This window comes from Lolium rigidum, chromosome 3 (genome assembly GCF_022539505.1).
Source record: "Lolium rigidum isolate FL_2022 chromosome 3, APGP_CSIRO_Lrig_0.1, whole genome shotgun sequence".
Taxonomy (NCBI): domain Eukaryota; kingdom Viridiplantae; phylum Streptophyta; class Magnoliopsida; order Poales; family Poaceae; genus Lolium; species Lolium rigidum.
Genome location: NC_061510.1, coordinates 102,717,790 through 102,738,677, shown reverse-complemented (window position 1 = coordinate 102,738,677; position 20,888 = coordinate 102,717,790). Strand labels below are relative to the sequence as shown.

The 20,888-nt window shown below is 46.0% G+C and overlaps 1 protein-coding gene across 1 annotated transcript; it reads right to left on the bottom strand.

Annotated features, from left to right (window-relative positions):
* Nucleotides 1–647: 647 nt before the first annotated feature.
* LOC124697906 lies at nucleotides 648–7,027 on the bottom strand. Its single transcript, XM_047230431.1, has 3 exons — nucleotides 5,802–7,027; nucleotides 949–1,512; nucleotides 648–858 (listed from the first exon to the last, which is right to left on the bottom strand). The coding sequence occupies exons 1-3, from the start codon at nucleotides 6,696–6,698 to the stop codon at nucleotides 757–759; spliced, it is 1,563 nt and encodes a 520-aa protein (XP_047086387.1). The 5' UTR covers nucleotides 6,699–7,027; the 3' UTR covers nucleotides 648–756.
* Between the last annotated feature and the right edge of the window lie 13,861 nt (nucleotides 7,028–20,888).

The window sequence follows — 20,888 nt, the reverse complement described above, 5'->3', positions numbered from 1 at the left end:
TTAATTCATAGAGGCCCTAAGCACTCTAGTTTGGGCCTCTCTGAACATGCAGGTCCTGCTCAACATTTCACCGCTTTACTGAGCACATGCATATTGGCCCACTACATTTCGTAGAAAAAAAACATGCTGGCCCATTAGTCACTATCCGCAAGTTTAGGAAATTGAAGCATTGGAGCACAAAAATTACATACTCCCTCCGTCCCCATTAAGATTGTCTTACCTTTGTCAAAATTTTAATGCATTTAGACACTAAAAAGCATCTAAATACATTAAACTTTTGACAAGAGGGAGTACTTTGTTCTGCCTTTTCTTTCAAGCCCTTTTCCCATTCTTTTCGATTAGCCATTTTTCTATGGTCGAATCACATGACTATCAGGAAAGAGAGGCAACACAAAGAACACGGTCAGATCCTATACATTGCTACAGCTTACACTCCTTTACAAGTCATAATCGACGAATCGCCTCCATCTAATTAACCAGAAGAGCTAGGTCTGTACAAAGATAGCACACGAGTTCGTACGGCCGGGCCAAAACAACGCGCACCTCCTTTTGTTGTATGTATACATGTGTCGATCTTGTGTCCAGCGCCAGCAGGAAAGTAGAGTTTGTGCTTGCTGGTTTGTGGCCAGAAACTAAGTTACTGTATGTCCCTGTGAGCTCGGAGAGCATTATTCTCCTTTGCCATTCCCATTATTATCATCAATAGTAGCATCCTGCTGCCTGCGGCGGTAGCGAAGGACAAGAGGCAGAGCTTAATCACGGCGTGGTGAGCTCTCCTCGGCTGCAATACCGTATCCGCACCTCCAGCACGGAGCCCCAGCTGGTCCTCTTCGTCTTGCAGCAATGCCGCCGTGGCGCCTGAAGCATGGTACAGCAAATGCTATGTCAATTAACATGGATGTGTATTGTATAGCACGTAGAAGAGGTGCCCTTGGCCTTGGTACTTACCCGTCTCCACTCGTTCTGGCTCATCTTGGGGGCGAACACCTTGACAGTATGAACCGTGGACGCGGCGCGGAAGCTGGCCTTGTCGCACTCCTTCTCAGCCTTCCCGGCGCGCCGCCTCACGTACTCGCTCACGGTGCCGCCGGCGGTCCCGTTCCGGACGCGGCTGAGGAAGAACATGGCGGGCCGCCAGCAGGGGCTCTCGGTGCCCATCAGGGGCCGCGTGTTGAACACGAAGGGCCCGTTGGCCCAGCTCCGCCAGGTCTTGAACGTCTGCAGCGGCACCTCCAGCTCGTGCGGGGCCACGGCCCACGGGTAGAGCTGCACCGTGTAGCCCCAGGCCACGGACACGGACCAGACGTAGCCCGGCCCGCGCTGGTACCCGAAGGCCTGCTGGAGGAGCCGGGCCGAGTCGAACCCTGACGCGCGCACCAGCGGCCGGACCGCGTCCAGCGGGGTTCGGCCCGCCGGGCTGATGGGCTCGATGTGGTCGAGGTGGTGGAGCGAGACCAGTGGGGCCACTGGGTGGGCCGCCAGCATCCCGTACGCGTCGCCCCGGATGTCCACCTGCACCAACCGATCGTGCGTGTCAAACAATAATTTCATCCATGTTACCTTGCAGAACATACTATGTTTATTTAAAGAGAACACAAAGAGTATGCCCATTTGATAATATTTTACAGTTTCTACCCTGTGTTTGAAACGGAAGCCGAAAGATTCGCGCTGTTGCCAGGTGGAGGTTGATAGAAAAAGGCTTGGGACAAAAAGCGGAACGGGGTGCGACACGCGATGAAAGCAGTCCGACTGCACAAAACCGAACCGAAACTGAAAACCGAACCGAAAAAAACCTAACCGTAACCAAATTCCAGTTTTTATGGTTTTATGGTTAGGTTTCAGTTAGCAAAAGTGCTAACCATATACACTTCAGTTAATTCAGTTAAAAACCGAAAAACCATTGGTTAACCGAAGAAAACCGAACAGTCCAACGCAGCAGAGAATTTTGCTTTTTAGGCCATCCCAAATTCACGTTAACCTTCTCTATATGTTTAGCATGAATAAGAAAGCTAGTCCAGCCTGGTGGTACGTACGTGCAAATACACATATATTTGTGAAGAGTCGTGAGTTCAAGTCTCTAATATTGCATCAATTTTTTTATTTTGAACGCATTTTATTATTTATCATTTCTTTCTTCTATAACACGATGGGTTTGGTCTTAATTAATATAGAAACAAAATATATGTCTATAAAATTAGATGTTATTTAAAAATTCGCGTCAATTTTGGTTAATTTGGTTATTACCGAAACCGAACCGAATTTATATGGTTATTACCGAAACCTAATCGTATTTTTATACGAAACCGTATTTACCGAAGTATAAAAATCGTATTAACCGAAAAATCGTATTTACCGAACCGAACTAACCATATTAACCGAACGCGCAGCCGGAGAAAGCAGCATCGGTTGGCTGGATCTGGGTCTGGGAGCGCACATGTGTCAGCGGCCGCACACGGTTCGGAAAAGGTAAAACGGAAAGTGGTCGCTCGCTCACCCGCGGAAGAAAAGTTAATCCTGCACACCTGGTGAGTGTTGATCCGTGGCACGTCAAGCACGGGACACATTCTCCTCGTGACGACAACGTTTATCTCGCAGCGTACGCAGCCCGCGAGCGCGTCACGGTACGTACAACTACGTGGCTTGGCGCGAGGTCGTGTCGCTTTGGCTGTACGCGCTCGTGAAGTCGACAGCCTTGGACTTGGACCACCACATCGGCTGGATGATCGGTGGCCTTTGGCAACATCAACGACTTCGACTTGTGGTCGACTCTCAAATGGTGGTGGTGCCATCAGCTTTGGCTCGGGGCCGGCGATGGTGCGCGCACAAACATCGGCACTCTGGGCGTCTGCCCTAGTAGTACGCACTCCCAGAGAATACACAACCACCACGATACGTGCGCGTAATGCGCCGCGGCGGCTCCATGCAACCTAGTACACGGCTACAACTACGGCGAATGTACACCTCCCAGGTGTTCGATGATCGAATCGAGTCCATCCCGCGAATGGTGTATGCATGGGACCATATGCACCAATGAAACGGGTAGCCAACCACGTTTCGCTCCGGCTCCACTAACCAACGATAGGGTTCTTCTCCTCTACTCCTTTGTCATTTCCCAAAACTTGGCTTCCTTCGCCTCCGTCTTACGTATGTGCACAATGGTATTTTATTTAACAAGTCCGATCCTTTGGTAGAGTTTAAACTACAGTACATAAATCTGACACATTTTTTGTTACTTTAACAAGTCAGTACCTAATTTGTATTAAAAAAAGATTTACTAGTTTTCTGCTAGCTGAGAACTACTTCATGCTCAGTTAAGTTTTACACCATTTAATTTGTATCGTGATTCGTCCTAGTCATAAGTTGTAACATAAGATGCAATTTGATGACACCATCTAGTCACACCCTTAGAGAAAACCCGTCCAAAAGCATTTTAATCGCAATTCTGACCGGTGGAGCCTGCTTGTAAGGGCTGAGTTGGCAGCCACGTGGAGATGGTGATGAGGTGGACGCAAAGCGCACATGTAAGCTAACATATTCTTCCCCCTCTCTCTTCTTCTTCCTCGTGTTCTCTCTTTGGCCCCGAAATCCCCAATCTTTTATGCCACTGTCGTCACCAACCCTCATCCCATGTCGTCCATTTCCTATCTAGAGAAGAGAACTGATGATGTGCCACTGTAGAGCATCGTCTGCGGGTGACTGTCCCGTGACCTTGGACCGAGCGACACCGATGTAGTGTCTCAGTGGGCCATCAGGGAAGCAGCAAACCAATAAACCTAATGAGGACCATCTCGACGAGGAGGTAACACATGAGTTCGTGTGATGGTGGATGGAAGACAACTTGGTCTTGTATGACACACAATTGAATCGTCAAGGCCTACTTCTCCCGTCTTGGTCAAAATAGTCACTGGCGAGTTCGTCACCGTGGCGGGCTAATCTGGCAATCCACATCCAATTCTTTGTTTGAGGAGCATTTTGTCCACCGAATAAGCCGACGACCTCCTCATCTTTGAGCCTTAGCATCTCGCAACTGCAAATCCTCGTAGTCCTACCATGGACGAACCTCGGAGGTCACCGGGCGTTGTGAGTTCTCCGTTGTGCCAACCCCCTCCTTCCTCACCGCGGTGAGGTGCCAGAACCACTCCATGGTCAACAACGAGCACCGCCGGGTTGCACGCTATTGGCATCACCCCTAAGCTATGCCCCCATGCGTTCACCGAAGTAAGAAAAAGACCATCGGGATGAAGAAGAGGAGATACAGACTAGCAGGTAGGCCATGTGTCCACCTCATTGCAGTGACCAGTTTTGCAGCCATGTCAGCACAGCCAAATAGGCCCTACATGTCAGCAAGCCAATCAAAATGCCCCGAAATGTGGTAATTTTACAGTTAAACTAATTTTTCATCTACCCTCAACCAAAACTATTTCAAAGTCTAATCCCTACATTTTTCTTCTACTCATTTTTCATTTCCGCAATCTTGGCTTCCTTCGCCCTCAACAACGTGTCGATCGGACCCTTTGACAGAACTAGTTCCTCATCTAAACCCCTAACGAAATTAGGGGATTCGACACCAATGAGAATGGAACTAAAATAGTGCCAATCATCTTTGGCGCCCCCAGCGAAGAAGCTAGGGGTTTAAATTATTGGGCTAGACACTTGTTTCTATATATTTTTTCACTACAAAGCAACTAAAATGATTATTAGATTAGCTATGGATTTTTGAATTTCAATGGGTTCATTTGAACTAAATCCCACTCTTATACCGCAGATCCATTTGAACTGAACCCAACGCTTATATAGCAGCTCCGGCCCTGCCGGTGCCGAAGCAAGATCGGCAGCAAAGGTAGGTCGGCGGCAACGAGTGTGGCGCTGAACACATCGTGTCATTTTCCGACGAAACTTTGAGCTACATGCATAATTTTGGCTCCATCCTCATTGGGGCTAAATTCAAGGTTTAGGTTAGATTTTGAAATAGCTTCACGGGAAAGACATGCGAGGTGTTTGTTAAAAGATAAGCTGATAGATGCAAAGGAGGATGCAAAGTGGTGGTGTAGTGTGGTGCCCGGCAAAGAAAAAAGCTACCCCTATGTGGCTGTCGACTTGGGTGAGGTGGTGGTTCGCTAGGTCAAGTCGTCCTCTGTCCTGAAGACACTTGTCCTGCTAGATACCCGCGCCACATGGTGAGCGACAGGCGCTGCTCCTCCAAGGACCAGCCCTGGGTCCGTGCTTTCCACGCTGTCGCTGTACCTTCGCATTGTCCCTTGCCCCTGCCTGCGACTTGTACCGCACAGTCGTCAGTCAGTCGGCCGGCTTCCATCCAGCGATCTCTAGGAAAGGTTCCATGGCTAGTTGTTGTTCGTTTTTTCGGCAAGTGGTGATCTGTAGAAAAGGCTAGAGTATCTTCCTTGGTTGCTGCGTTCTGTTTTGGCTGTACACTCTCTAGCCTAGCCGAAACGACGGTGAAAAGTTTGGTCAAGAAAGTTGTGATTCAGGCCGATGCAGAGAAACCTAGTGGAGAGGATCGTTGGCTGCCTGGCCCCTACGAGCCGAACTAGCCCAGCTAAATTTGCATCCGCAGCACAAGCAGTGTTCTTTGTTCGCAAGCTGTTTTCAGAAACATTGGAGGATTGCTGCTTTATGCACACAAAATAACAGATTTTGTATCTGAAAAAGAACAGGTTTTGGGGACTGGACGTTGTTTAACAAGAATGGTTCGAAAAGAAAGATGGGTTTTTGATTACCATGTTTCCAGTAAAAAAAGAAGGAACTTTAAGTTGAACATGGGAAGAATACGAAGTTCTAACCTGGTGGAACCCTGGCTCGCGGGTGAGCGGTACGCCGAGCTCGCTGAGGCATGCCTGCACGCGCTGGTCGCTGCCGTAGAACTGAGAGTATCGGTCGAGGCACCCGTCCATGGCCCCGGCGAGCTCGGCGGCGGCCGGGTAGCTGACCGCGAAGCCACCGCCGCCGAAGGCCATGCCGTAGGAGTGCATGACGTTCTGCTCGACGCTCTCGGAGGGCGCCCCGACGTAGTACATCTCGTCGTGGTCGTACTTGCGGAGCGTGGCCACCAGGTTCTCCGGGAAGAAGACCGTGTCGTCGTCGCCCATCACGAACCACCGCGCCTCAGGGGTGGCGGCGGTGTCGTTTGCCAGGTCGGAGTGGATGGCGAGGAAGGAGTCGGCCACGATCCTGGCCATGCGGGAGGCGGAGGCGCGGTTCCCGAACCGGGACGCGTCGGGGGAGACGCGGTAGGGCGGGCAGGTTGCGGACGGCCAGGGGGTCACGGGCTGCTCGTCGAGCCAGACGTGGCCGCGCATGGTTTGAGGCCGCCACCAGAGCTCCGCGTAGCCGCGGCGCTGGTCCCACGTCCGCGCCGAGGCGCCGATGCCAAACACGATGTGCGAGAGCGTCGTCGGCGTGTGGTGGCGGCGGACGGCGGCGGTGGGCCCGTCGGCCGGCGCGGCGTCGTCGGGCGGGAACTCGCCCAGCGCGGCGCCGCGGCAGTCCTGGCAGCTCCACCAGCGGTAGACCCCGCCGGCGCCGTCGTCCGGGAAGAAGGCGACGTAGGCGAGGAACGCCAGGGTGGCCGCGATCAGCATGGACAGCGAGGCCGCCACGCACCGCCGGCGCTGGTCGCCACCGCCGCCGCCGATCCCTGTGGCGCCCTCCACGGCCACCTTCCATTTGGGCGGCTGCATCGGCCGATCTTGGTGGCGAGATCACCGCCCACCACCTTTTTCTCCCGCGACGGTTTCGATTGCGGGGATCTGGCGGAACGCACGGCGAGGTCCCGACGGAGAGAAATTATGAGAGAGAGATTGCGCGTGGCGGAGGCGCACCTTTTGGGCGGGCCTCTGCCTCGGAGAGACGGAGGAATAATTTGTCGGAGATCGGAGGAAGACGAATTTGTGCGCCCGCGCCTGGTGCGTTACGCTAGGCGCCTGTGCCTAATGTCTACGCTGATGTTGCTAGTTTGTGTAGTATCATGGGCGCGCGTATCTGTGTTCTCCGGCAGGGCGGTCTCGGCTTTGTGAGGAAGGAAGGGGATTCCGACGGCGCCCTCGAGTCGTTTTTGTCCTTCGACGCCGCGCGCTGGCCCGTCGGTATTAGGCTGGGACGGGCCGCGGGCGGGACGTGGCATTGTTTTTCATATCTTCTTTACCAGATCCTGCGATAAAAACTGGGGCTGGGCAAACGAGCGGCGCACACACTACGGGTGGGTGAGGCGGCCGGTGAGCAGCGCGCCGTGTCGTGCATGTTACGACTTGACAGGATGAGCTTCAGTTTCTTGTTCACTCGGCAGCATCAAAATCGGTCGGTGTGGCTCGTGATCGAACCCCGTCGTGGCAGAGCAGTTAGCGGCGGCCGCCGGAGGATGCGGCTTTGCTTCGGCGCCCGGCAATAATGCCCACGACGCGTGGAGCCATCGGGAAGCTCCCTTGCCTCTCTTTTCGCCGTCCTCTTCAAGCTGCCATCCGATCCATCCCACGAGTGACATCCGCAATCCCCATCCCAACGAGGATGACTCGACCGCTAGCTAGAGACGGGAGATATCTCGTCTCTCGGAAGTCCAAACTTGCGACGCTCGGATCGAACAACGACGTAGGATATCCACGCGAACGGGCCAACGCATGAAATTCCAGAAAAGATGAGCTACCGCTCCTACGGTGGGTGGGCGTGATCTGATCGCAAACCCCTACATTGGGGGATGTGATCTGATAGGCATCGAGAGGTTTCTATTTTGAGCGAAATGCTGTATCCGGTAGAATCTGGGAGGAGTAATTCGACCATTATTTCTGTTGTGATGCGTCTATAATAAAAACATTAATACTAGCATCGGCATAGTATTATTGTGTGTAGATTTTGCTAAGAAACGTAGACACTGATTCTTTCAAGGTTGTATATACCATTCTCTATCTATAATATGTGTCGTAAGTTTAGATCGGATTTGTCCAAATTTGAACTAAACCACCGTCACTTAATGTGGATCAGATGGAGTATAGTATGCCACCTTTGATTCTCAGGGGCACTTCCTTGGTACTCCCTCCGTTCCTCTTTAATCGACGCGGGGTGTTGTGTCATGCAGGAAGCGAGCAGGTACATAGGGGCGTCAATTAAAATGGGACAGAGGTAGTACAATTTTACAAGTGTCCCTGAAAATGGTTTTTAGGGTCATCTTTAACTAAGTGCCTCTCAGAATGTCAGTTGCAGTGGCACTATGTACTACTTACTGCCTTTGAAAATACTATTTGTAAAGACACTTTTCAAAACCTTTTCTGAAAATGGTGATATTTAAAACATTTTTTATTTAGTGGCTCAGAAAACGGTAATAATAATTCTGCATGGTGGCTGAGTTAACACAATTATTATTAGAGGTATTTCATGAAAGTGCATCCCCCCACCACCCAAAAGGCACATGATAAATAACATTACAAATAACGTTGCAGAAGGGTAAACATACAGAAAACTAACTTAGGTCTTGACTCTTGCATACACAAATCCATTAACATTAAGCTAGCAAAGAAGCATAATTCTTCTTTGGATGAAGAAAACTAGTTGACGGTCTCAACGAAATTGAGACTGCTGATATACCGTGACACACATTGTCAATATGTTATCGGTATTTTCTCGTGACAAGTATTACCGTTTACTAGTTTTGTAAGACCATGAGAATAACTTAGCCATGGATACGGAATGTTAGCTATGGGATCATCAAAGGTTAGTTCGTGACTCAGTAACAATAAGGGTGATTTTTGAGTACATCAGAAAGTATGTGGTAGTTCCGGTTATGCCAAAACTAGAAGTTGCTAAAAGAGTACACATGCGCACTCATGAGGATAACATAACAATTTCAACTCGGGATGTGTAAAGTATCACAGCGTAATACGAGGTGTTCACGTACATAATACAGAAGGTTCAAAAGGTGAAGATCTTTGTGATATACGAGGGATTTATTAAGGTTACCAAGGGTTAGCTATCGATAATTGTCGGAAAGGTGTTCCCACTAGTAAAGAGCAACGTTAAGGACACAGGTCGAAACCCCCTATGGCAACGGATAAAGGACTCGTTGCCCCGATCTTGTATACTATGTGAAGGACTTTCCGGCAACGGTGCAAAAAGCGTCACTGATGAGGCCTTTTCTGGAGAAGTTTATAGACTTTTCTCCCTTTCCTTATAGTAGGTGTGATGAGTCATGAGTAACAATTTTTCTGGTTCCACCCGTTTGCACTGAGACTTTTTCATAAGCATACAACATCCACAGATACTTTCACATCATATTTATTTTTGTTCGCATCACAAGCTGATCAATATTGATACACAGTGAGATCAATTTATGACATAGAGAAATGTTAGGTTGCATATATTGGAAAGTGTGATCAATTCAAGCGAGCCTACCAATGATACTTCCGTATCATAATTGATTACATATGAGACTTTCACATCATACTTTGACTACCTATGATACTTCTCATGTCTCGGTTTCTGCACCAACAATAGGGTTGTTACAGTATTTATAGCAGCAAATATCATTTATAAAGTTCGTCCCTTGGAATCTTTACAAATGAAGATAACACAACACCACAACCATGTTATTAGTGTTGCCACGTTTGCACCCAAAATGGTTTATGAAAATAGCCTACTCTATAGGTTGCTAGGATAACGGTAATTGGGAGAGGTTTAAATTAACTAAGAACAAAGTAAATGATGAAAGTAAACTAGAGCATGCAACTCTGGTTGTGGGAGTTGCGATATGGTAAAGGAGTTCTCGAGAGGGTAGGATCCACCACAACATTAGCACCATTTTATGATTACGATGAATCGATATCGTCTTTCATAAGCATGTATGGGAAGATCTCCATAATAAGATGATCACATACAAGATATCTAATATTTCATCTAGAATAACCATTGCAATGATCGTAAGCAAGCCACTCTGATTCCTCACAGTTAAGAGTTTCCCCATGGATATTGATATGAGCTTAGTGAAACCCTTCTAATCCCCGTTACCCACATGAATAGCACGCCAACACGTTATGTCACTTAGCATCCTACATACTACCACGTAACCAACAGTATTTTCCTCTCTAGTCCTATAGGAAAATATTACATGGTGCACTTCACATAATATCTAGAGAGAAAACTAATACTCCCTCCATCCCACGAAACAGTACATCTAATTTTTAGCAAACCTTTGACATGTTTTGTGGGACAGAGGGAGTACATGCTCATGACCTGAAATTATAGATCATATTTATTTCACATCATAATTTTGTTAGGGTTTCTCCATTTCTCCCCAGGAACAACGGAACTACTCACATATGAAGGGGATAAACATGATCTCAATAATATGAATCAAATACAAAGGTACAATTAAATACAAGAGAAAATCCACACTACACTACAAGGAAAAAGCTTATAGGCCCCGAGTTGCCGCTGACACCAATAAATTAGTCCACCGGTGCAATATTACCGTGAGAGCACCTAATATTGGTGCAACAGTACTTCTTAAATACCACCAGTGGACAAAACTTTAGCGTGCCAGGGTAAGGGTCACCCAAACCCCAGGACTGCCTGTGGTGGACCAGGGGTATATTGATTACCACCGGCGCACACACCCCCCCACCACCCCCCCGTGGATCGCCTTTTTTCGTTTTAAAAAAAATAAAAGAAAATGATAGAAATATCAAAATTTAAAATCCTTCGAGATGTACATATATCATGTAATCTAGTTGTAAGAAAAAAAAGAAACATGAATTTCGATAGATTTTGCATAATGGCGCCATTTTTTGGTAAAATGTCTCCGGATTTTGCATACGATCTCGATGAAAATGTGATAAGGGTTGAACCCTACGGGAGGACCGATCTTCACGGATTTGGGGATGGGGGTGAGGAACACGAAGAACACGGGTGGAAAGCGGAGGGGATCGGAGATACAAACGCAACACACACACACAATCGGTTGTTCTTCGTTGGCTCGATACACCAACCCAATAGAATTGCAAGGAAAAGACCCACAAGGAGTAGAATCCCTCACAAAAGATTGGTAAACAATTGGTAGAGTTCCAAATAGGAAAAGAGTGCAAATAGATAGAATTCCAAGAAGCAAAAGATCCACAAACACTAGAATTCCTAGAATGGAAGAGACCAATTCTTCAGAAGATTCGTGATACACTCCATAGATTCAGATCTAGAGGGGTTTCCCATAGGGATGAGCAAATCTCATGTCTAATCTCAAAACAAGTCTAACCCTAGATCTAAGCCAACAAGGCTATTTATAGTAGGAGGGTCGAAGGGGTACGTCAAAGCTGAAAACAGGCAGTTTCATGCTGAAACGCGTACAACGGAAGTTCCGACCTATGGGGCGGAAGTTCCGGTCGGAGCGGAAGTACCGGTCCTAGGGGGCGATAGTTCCGGTCGGGGCGGTAGTTCCGGCCAACTTCCGGACTAGTTCCGAAAACGACCTCCTTGCTTGCAGTAATGTCCCGGGGCGTTTTGGCGCATTTTCGGAACTGGGGCGGAACTTGGGCGGTAGTACCTGCAGGCGGAAGTACCGGTCGTTGCGGGCGGAAGTTCCAGCCGCAGCTCCTGCAGCTCGAGCATCTTCAGTCTTGGATAGACTCTGGGCGGAAGTTCTTGTTGTGTCGGGCGGAAGTTCCGGTGGGAGCAATTGTGCTTCTTCAACGTTTCCTTCAGTCCTGGGAGGCATCTGGGCGGTAGTTCCGGTCATGGGGGGCAGAAGTACCGGCTGGAGCACTGTTGCATCTTCTTCTTCTCTTTCTCCATTGGCTCGGTCCTCGCGGCTTGTATCTTGTTCGATGTACCTGATTGAGCACAAGGTATTCGCATGAAGTAGCATGCCATCCAATGTGGTATCAAATGTATACGTGGAAAGGAGCGAATTGACCTCTTGGTGTATGGCTTTGGCCCGAGCTCGTGTCATTGAGCCACGAGGAGGGCTTGTCGGTTTTGTGGAGGAGGTGTCCAAAAGCCACCCCGTATCAAAATATATCTATAGATAAAGTTACATCCGACTTCAACGGCCTACGTCCATTTGCCGATTTTTTAGATTCCTCAAAATCAAAAAGGAAATATGAGTTTTCAGAGGTTTTAGAGTTCACTGATTTTTTTTAAAAAAAAACTTATCGCCGGCGCACCACTGATGCGTGTAGTTAACACGTCCGTTGGGAACCCCAAGAGGAAGGTGTGATGCGCACAGCAGCAAGTTTCCCTCAGTAAGAAACCAAGGTTTATCGAACCAGTAGGAGCCAAGAAGCACGTTGAAGGTTGTTGGTGGCGGAGTGTAGTGCGGCGCAACACCGGGATTCCGGCGCCAATGTGGAACCTGCACAACACAATCAAAGTACTTTGCCCCAACGTAACGAGTGAGGTTGTCAATCTCACCGGCTTGCTCGTAAACAAAGGATTAGATGTATAGTGTGGATGATGATGATTGTTTGCGATGAACGATAAAGAACAATTGCGATAGATTGTATTTCAGATGTAAAGAATAGGACCGGGGTCCACAGTTCACTAGTGGTGTCTCTCCATAAGATAAACAGATGTTGGGTGAACAAATTACAGTTGGGCAATTGAAAAATAAAGAAGGCATAACAATGCACATACATATATCATAATGAGTACTATGAGATTTAATCAGGGCATTACGACAAAGTACATAGACCGCTATCTAGCATGCATCTATGCCTAAAAAGTCCACCTTCAGGTTATCATCCGAACCCCCTCCGGTATTAAGTTGCAAACAACAGACAATTGCATTAAGTATGGTGCGTAATGTAATCAACACAAATATCCTTAGACATAGCATCGATGTTTTATCCCTAATGGCAACAAGCACATCCACAACCTTAGAACTTTCTCATCATCGTCCCAGATTTAATGGAGGCATGAACCCACTATCGAGCATAAATACCCCCTCTTGGAATCACAAGTATCAACTTGGCCGAGCCTCTACTAGCAACGGAGAGCATGCAAGAACATAAATAAAATATATGATAGATTGATAATGAACTTGACATAGTATTCAATATTCATCGGATCCCAACAAACACAACATGTAGCATTACAGATAGATGATCTTGATCATGATAGGCAGCTCACAAGATCTAACATGATAGCACAATGAGGAGAAGACAACCATCTAGCTACTGCTATGGACCCATAGTCCAGGGGTGGACTACTCACACATCGATCCGGAGGCGATCATGGCGATGAAGAGACCTCCGGGAGATGATTCCCCTCTCCGGCAGGGTGCCGGAGGCGATCTCCTGAATCCCCCGAGTTGGGATTGGCGGTGACGGCGTCTCTGGAAGGTTTTCCGTATCGTGGCTCTCGGTACTAGGGGTTTCGCGACGAAGGCTTTAAGTAGGCGGAAGGGCAGGTCAGGAGGCGTCACGGGGGCCCCACATGGTAGGGCCGCGCGGGCCCCCTCTAGGCCGCGCCGCCCTAGTGTGGCGGCGCCCGTGGCCCCACTTCGTGACTCCTTCGGTCTTCCGGAAGCTTCGTGTAAAAATAGGCCCTCGGGCGTTGATTTCGTCCAATTCCGAGAATATTTTCTTACTAGGATTTACGAAACCAAAAACAGCGAGAAAACAACAAGCTGGCTCTTCGGCATCTCGTCAATAGGTTAGTGTTGGAAAATGCATAATAATGACATATAATGTGTATAAAACATGTGAGTATCATCAATAAAGTAGCATGGAACATAAGAAATTATAGATACGTTTGAGACGTATCAAGCATCCCCAAGCTTAGTTCCTACTCGCCCTCGAGTAGGTAAACGATAACAAAGATAATTTACGAAGTGACATGCTATCATAATCTTGATCATACTATTGTAAAGCATATGAGATGAATGCAGCGATTCGAAGCAATGATGAAGATAATGAGTAAACAAATGAATCATATAGCAAAGACTTTTCATGAATAATACTTTCAAGACAAGCATCAATAAGACTTGCATAAGAGTTACTCATAAAGCAATAAATTCAAAGTAAAGGTATTGAAGCAACACAAAGGAAGATATAAGTTTAAGCGGTTGCTTTCAACTTCAACATATATATCTCATGGATAATTGTCAACACAAAGTAATATAACAAGTGCAATAGGTAAACATGTAAGAATCAATGCACATAGTTGATACAAGTGTTTGCTTCTAAGATAGAAAGAATGGGTAAACTGACTCAACAATAAAGTAGAAGAATGGCCCTTCGCGAGAGGAAGCATGGATTACTATTTTTGTGCTAGAGCTTTTCATTTTGAAAACAAGAAACAATTTTGTCAACGGTAGTAATAAAGCATATGTGTTATGTATAAGATATCCTATAAGTTGCAAGCCTCATGCATAGTATACCAATAGTGCTCGCACCTTGTCCTAATTAGCTTGGATTAACATGGATTATCATTGCATATCATATGTTTCAACCAAGTGTCACAAAGGGGTACCTCTATGCCGCCTGTACAAAGGTCTAAGGAGAAAGCTCGCATTGGATTTCTCACTTTTGATTATTCTCAACTTAGACATCCATACCGGGACAACATAGACAACAGATAATGGACTCGTCTTTAATGCATAAGCATTCAACAACATTTAATATTCTCATAAGAGATTGAGGATTAATTGTCCAAACTGAAACTTCCACCATGAATCATGGCTTTAGTTAGCGGCCCAATGTTCTTCTCTAACAGTATGCATACTCAAACCATATGATCATGAAAATCGCCCTTACTTCAGACAAGACGAACATGCATAGCAACTCACATGATATTCAACAAAGGTAAAAGAGTTGATGGCGTCCCCAGAAACATGGTTACCGCTCAACAAGCAACTTATTAAGAAATAAGACACATAAGTGCATATTCTTCACCACAATAGTTTTTAAGCTATTTTTCCCATGAGCTATATATTGCAAAGACAAAGGATAGAAATTTTAAAGGTAGCACTCAAGTAATTTACTTTGGAATGGGGGAGAAATACCATGTAGTAGGTAGGTATGGTGGACACAAATGGCATGGTTATTGGCTCAAGGATTTGGATGCACGAGAGAAGAATTCCTCTCAATACAAGGCTCGACTAGCAAGGTTGTTTGAAGCAAACTCAAGTATAAAACGGTGCAGCAAGACTCACATATGAACATATTGTAACTATTATAAGACTTTACATTGTCTCCTTGTTGTTCAAACACCTCAACCAGAAAATATCTAGACTCTAGAGATCAATCATGCAAACCAAATTTTAACAAGCTCTATGTAGTTCTTCATTAATAGGTACAAGGTACATGATGCAAGAGCTTAAACATGATCTATATGAGCACAAAAATTGCCAAGTATCACATTATTCAAGACATTATATCATTTACCACATGCGGCATTTTCCGTTTCCAACCATATAACAATGAATGAAGTAGTTCAACTTTCGCAATGAACATTAAAGATAAAGCTAAGAACATATGTGTTCATACGAAACAGCGGAGCGTGTCTCTCTCCCAAACAAAGAATGCTAGGATCCGAATTTATTCAAACAAAAACAAAAACAAAAACAAACGGACGCTCCAAGTAAAGCACATAAGATGTGACGGAATAAAAATATAGTTTCACTAGAGGAACCCGATAAGTTGTCGATGAAGAAGGGATGCCTTGGGCATCCCCAAGCTTAGACGCTTGAGTCTTCTTAAAATATGCGAGGATGAACCACGGGGGCATCCCCAAGCTTAGACTTTTCACTCTTCTTGATCATATTGTATCATCCTCCTCTCTTGACCCTTGAAAACTTCCTCCACACCAAACTCAAAACAAACTCATTAGAGGGTCGATTGCATAATTCATATATTCAGAGGTGACATAATCATTCTTAACACTTCTGGACATTGCTCAAAGCTACTGAAAGTTAATAGAACAAAGAAATCCATCAAACATAGCAAAACAGGCAATGCGAAATAAAATGCAGAATCTGTCAAAACAGTATAGTCCGTAAAGACGAATTTTTAAGAGGCACCAGACTTGCTCAGATAAAAATGCCCAAATTGAATGAAAGTTGCGTACATATCTAAGGATCACGCACGTAAATTGGCAGATTTTTATAAATTTTCTACGAGACTACTCGCTCAAATTCGTGACAGCAAGAAATCTGTTCCTGCGCAGTAATCCAAATCTAGTATTGACTTTACTATCAAAGACTTTACTTGGCACAACAATGCAACAAAATAAAGATAAGGCGAGGTTGCTACAGTAATAACAACTTCCAAGACTCAAATATAAAATATAGTGCAAAAGTAAAATAATGGGTTGTCTCCCATAAGCCCTTTTTTTAGCGCCTTTCAGCTAGGCGCAGAAAGTGTATATCAAGTATTGTCAAGAGACGAAGCATCAACATCAATAGGTATCTTAAATGCCCCCCCATCCGTAGTGGTGCTAAGGGCTTTGTCAATTTTAGGCCTATAATAGCTTTTTGGCTTAGGCACTTTAGAGGCATACATGAATTTTTGCTCCTTACCCACATAAGCTTTCTCCTTAAACTTAAGAGAAGAAAAAGTTGAACCCAAGGTTCTCATAGCTTCTTCAAGTTCACTAATCCTATGGGTTCGATTATCATGAGTAGCACAAGTTTCTAAAACAGCAATTCTCTCATTAATTCCACCTAGAGATTTATCAAGTTTATCAGTGCTATTAAGTAATATTCCCTATTTAGTCTAAATACTTGGAAGATCTTTCTCTATGCCCTCCAACTTTTTCATAACATCTTCAAGAGAGATTTCAATTTTAGCTTCATTAAGAGGTGGTATTCCAACTAGACTCTCAATAATGCAACTAGCTTCTAAAGCAGGAGTGCCTAGGAAATTACCTCCCGCCAGAGTATCAAGAACATATCTATTCCAACTAGAGATACCAACATAAAAGTTCCTAAGTAGTATAATAATGGAGTGTTTCTTAATGCACCTATGATGAGCATCGCTAATTCTATACCAAGCATCTTTAAAACTTTCTCCCCCTTGTTGCTTAAAGGAACGAACTTCAACTTCCGGATTACTCATTTTTAGCAGTAGTAAATAAAGCAAAGTAAATGCAAGTAACTAATTTTTTGTGTTTTTTATATGGAGAACAAGACAGTAAATAAAGTAAAGCTAGCAACTAATTTTTTTTGTGTTTTTGATATAAGAGCAAACAAAGCAGTAAATAAAGTAAGTAAAGCAAGACAAAAACAAAGTAAAGAGATTGGATGTGGGAGACTCCCCTTGCAGCGTGTCTTGATCTCCCCGGCAACGGCGCCAGAAATTTGCTTGATGCGTGTAGTTAACACGTCCGTTGGGAACCCCAAGAGGAAGGTGTGATGCGCACAGCAGCAAGTTTCCCTCAGTAAGAAACCAAGGTTTATCGAACCAGTAGGAGCCAAGAAGCACGTTGAAGGTTGTTGGTGGCGGAGTGTAGTGCGGCGCAACACCAGGGATTCCGGCGCCAACGTGGAACCTGCACAACACAATCAAAGTACTTTGCCCCAACGTAACAGTGAGGTTGTCAATCTCACCAGCTTGCTGTAAACAAAGGATTAGATGTATAGTGTGGATGATGATGATTGTTTGCGATGAACAGTAAAGAACAATTGCAGTAGATTGTATTTCAGATGTAAAGAATAGGACCGGGGTCCACAGTTCACTAGTGGTGTCTCTCCATAAGATAAACAGATGTTGGGTGAACAAATTACAGTTGGGCAATTGACAAATAAAGAAGGCATAACAATGCACATACATATATCATGATGAGTACTATGAGATTTAATCAGGGCATTACGACAAAGTACATAGACCGCTATCCAGCATGCATCTATGCCTAAAAAGTCCACCTTCAGGTTATCATCCGAACCCCCTCCAGTATTAAGTTGCAAACAACATACAATTGCATTAAGTATGGTGCGTAATGTAATCAACACAAATATCCTTAGACATAGCATCGATGTTTTATCCCTAATGGCAACAGCACATCCACAACCTTAGAACTTTCTGTCACTGTCCCAGATTTAATGGAGGCATGAACCCACTATCGAGCATAAATACCCCCTCTTGGAATCACAAGTATCAACTTGGCCAGAGCCTCTACTAGCAACGGAGAGCATGCAAGAACATAAATAACATATATGATAGATTGATAATGAACTTGACATAGTATTCAATATTCATCGGATCCCAACAAACACAACATGTAGCATTACAGATAGATGATCTTGATCATGATAGGCAGCTCACAAGATCTAACATGATAGCACAATGAGGAGAAGACAACCATCTAGCTACTGCTATGGACCCATAGTCCAGGGGTGGACTACTCACACATCGATCCGGAGGCGATCATGGCGATGAAGAGACCTCCGGGAGATGATTCCCCTCTCGGCGGGGTGCCGGAGACGATCTCCCTGAATCCCCGAGATGGGATTGGCGGCGGCGGCGTCTGCTGGAAGGTTTTCCGTATCGTGGCTCTCGGTGCTCGGGGGTTTCGCGACGAAGGCTTTAAGTAGGCGGAAGGGCAGGTCGGGAGGCGTCACGGGGGCCCCACACGCTAGGGCCGCGCGGGCCCCCTCTAGGCCGCGCCGCCCTAGTGTGGCGGCGCCCGTGGCCCCACTTCGTGACTCCTTCGGTCTTCCGGAAGCTTCGTGTAAAAATAGGCCCCCGGGCGCTGATTTCGTCCAATTCGAGAATATTTCCTTACTAGGATTTCCGAAACCAAAAACAACGGAAAACAAGCAAGCGGCTCTTCGGCATCTCGTCAATAGGTTAGTGCCGGAAAATGCATAATAATGACATATAATGTGTATAAAACATGTGAGTATCATCAATAAAGTAGCATGGAACATAAGAAATTATAGATACATTTGAGACGTATCAACCACCATATTAGTGCGTCGACGGTAACCTTCCAATAAGTTGGAAACTAGCCAGCAGCCTCTTATCCTTTCTCACTTTCTACCTTCCTCCTCATCTTCATCTTCACCTTCTCCCTTCTCGTCTTCTCCTTCCTGATCCTCCTTTTCTCCTCGTCTCTTCATGTTCTCTTCGTCTCCCACGGCCTCCTCCTCCTCCTGCACCCAACAACCTCCTCATCCTCCTCCTCTCATGCAATTATCACCAGCACGCTAGCTTGGATGTGCATCGGCGGTAGTCCGGTTTCACCGGAGATCAGGGAAACACGTGCGCCAGCGGTATTTAGCACTGGCGCATGCCTAGTTTGGCGCACCGGTGGTAACCCTGCGGCTATAAGCCTTCTCCTAGTAGTGTGGGGCCGGCTAGCCGCACCTCCACCTTCTTCCTCCCTAGTTTTCCAACTTTGCCTTGCCAAGAGCCCTAGTCGCCCCTTGCCCCCTATATATAGTGGCCAGGTGGAGGGAAAAATATGGCCAATAAATTAGAGAATTATCTCTCTCTCTCTCTCTCTCTAGTTTTCTTCTCCGTGCAGTTTTCCGAAGAACTGCACATGGAAGGAGACAACCACACCTAGTACGCGGGAGCGCTGCTAGGATCTGGATCCAGAAGATCTACTTTCGCAACTTCGCTAGATCAGAGCCGGGAGCGTCGTTGACTATCGTGCGTGTGCGAAACTACGAGGTTCTTCCACTTGCGGTGCTCGACATCGTGGGAAAGGACTTCTACTCGACCCCGGGGTCGGTGACAAGTATGACTACATCAACCACATTCTAGCGGGACGTTAACCGATTTCGGTCTACAAGGGTACGTCACCGAAACCAGCTAGCATTACTCTTAGATAGATCATGGCATTCAGAGTACCCTAGTTAATTTTTTTATTTGTTTTCTGGTACGAACCCCTACACAAGTCGGGTGCATGCAGCTCCTAAATATTGCCCTCTGTTTCATCCCTTTTGCCTTGAATTGTCCATGATACCTACACACATGTTAAAGATAAAAAAGTAATAAAATCCTAATAAAACTAATACTTATGCAAAAGCTCGTATGGAAATGAATGTGAACTGGTGATCATGCATAATAGGTATAGTTGTATCGAGATAGAGCATGAGATGAGCGACAATTTGAATATTTTGCATGCTTAAATATGCGTCATAATTGCACTCATCGATTCCCACATCATTTTTAGCAATATATCATGCATCATACTACCTATGATACTTTCCACTATGATAAGACTTAAACTCATGCACAAGCAACATCAATCACATCCTAGGATGAAATTACTATTGCTTTGTCCGCAACTCAATATCAAAATCATTATGGTCACACTTGGCTTTGGGTCAAGAATAACTTGAAGGTACAATTAAGCGATGGTAACAAGAAGCAATAAAATCTTTACCAAATAGCTACACCATGTTTTGATGCTCTTACTTTTTGAAACTAGCTAAATTCGATATGTGCTATGACAACCATTAATTGACCCCCTCACTCTCTGCCGCAACACCATCGTGTCGCCTCAACAAATGCCGTTCCTCGCCGTTCTCGGAGCCGCCCGCTTCGGCTGCTTCTTGCCAGAGGCCAAACCTCTTGCCGGTGTAATCGTACGCACTTGCCCCCGCCGAGGAGCTCAGGTCATGTTGTCCTTCCCATCGCCACATCAGTTCATGATGTCACTGGGGAGGTTGCCTTTTGCAGCTGTCTTGTAGGAACTGTGCTGGATATGTCAACTTCGCAAGCCATAATCTCGGACCCGCCTGCCATCATGAAGTTCATTGCCTCTCTTTTGTCGTCCTCTTCAAGCTGCCCATCCGATCCGAGGAGAGACGCCTGCTTCCCAGAAATAACAACCAGGAAGCATGGATACGGTAGTTTTGCGGCGTATCGGTATCGGACACCGCTTGGTATGTATAGGATACATATTGCCCAACTTTCCAATTAAAAATAAAGAAAAAAGTAGCATAG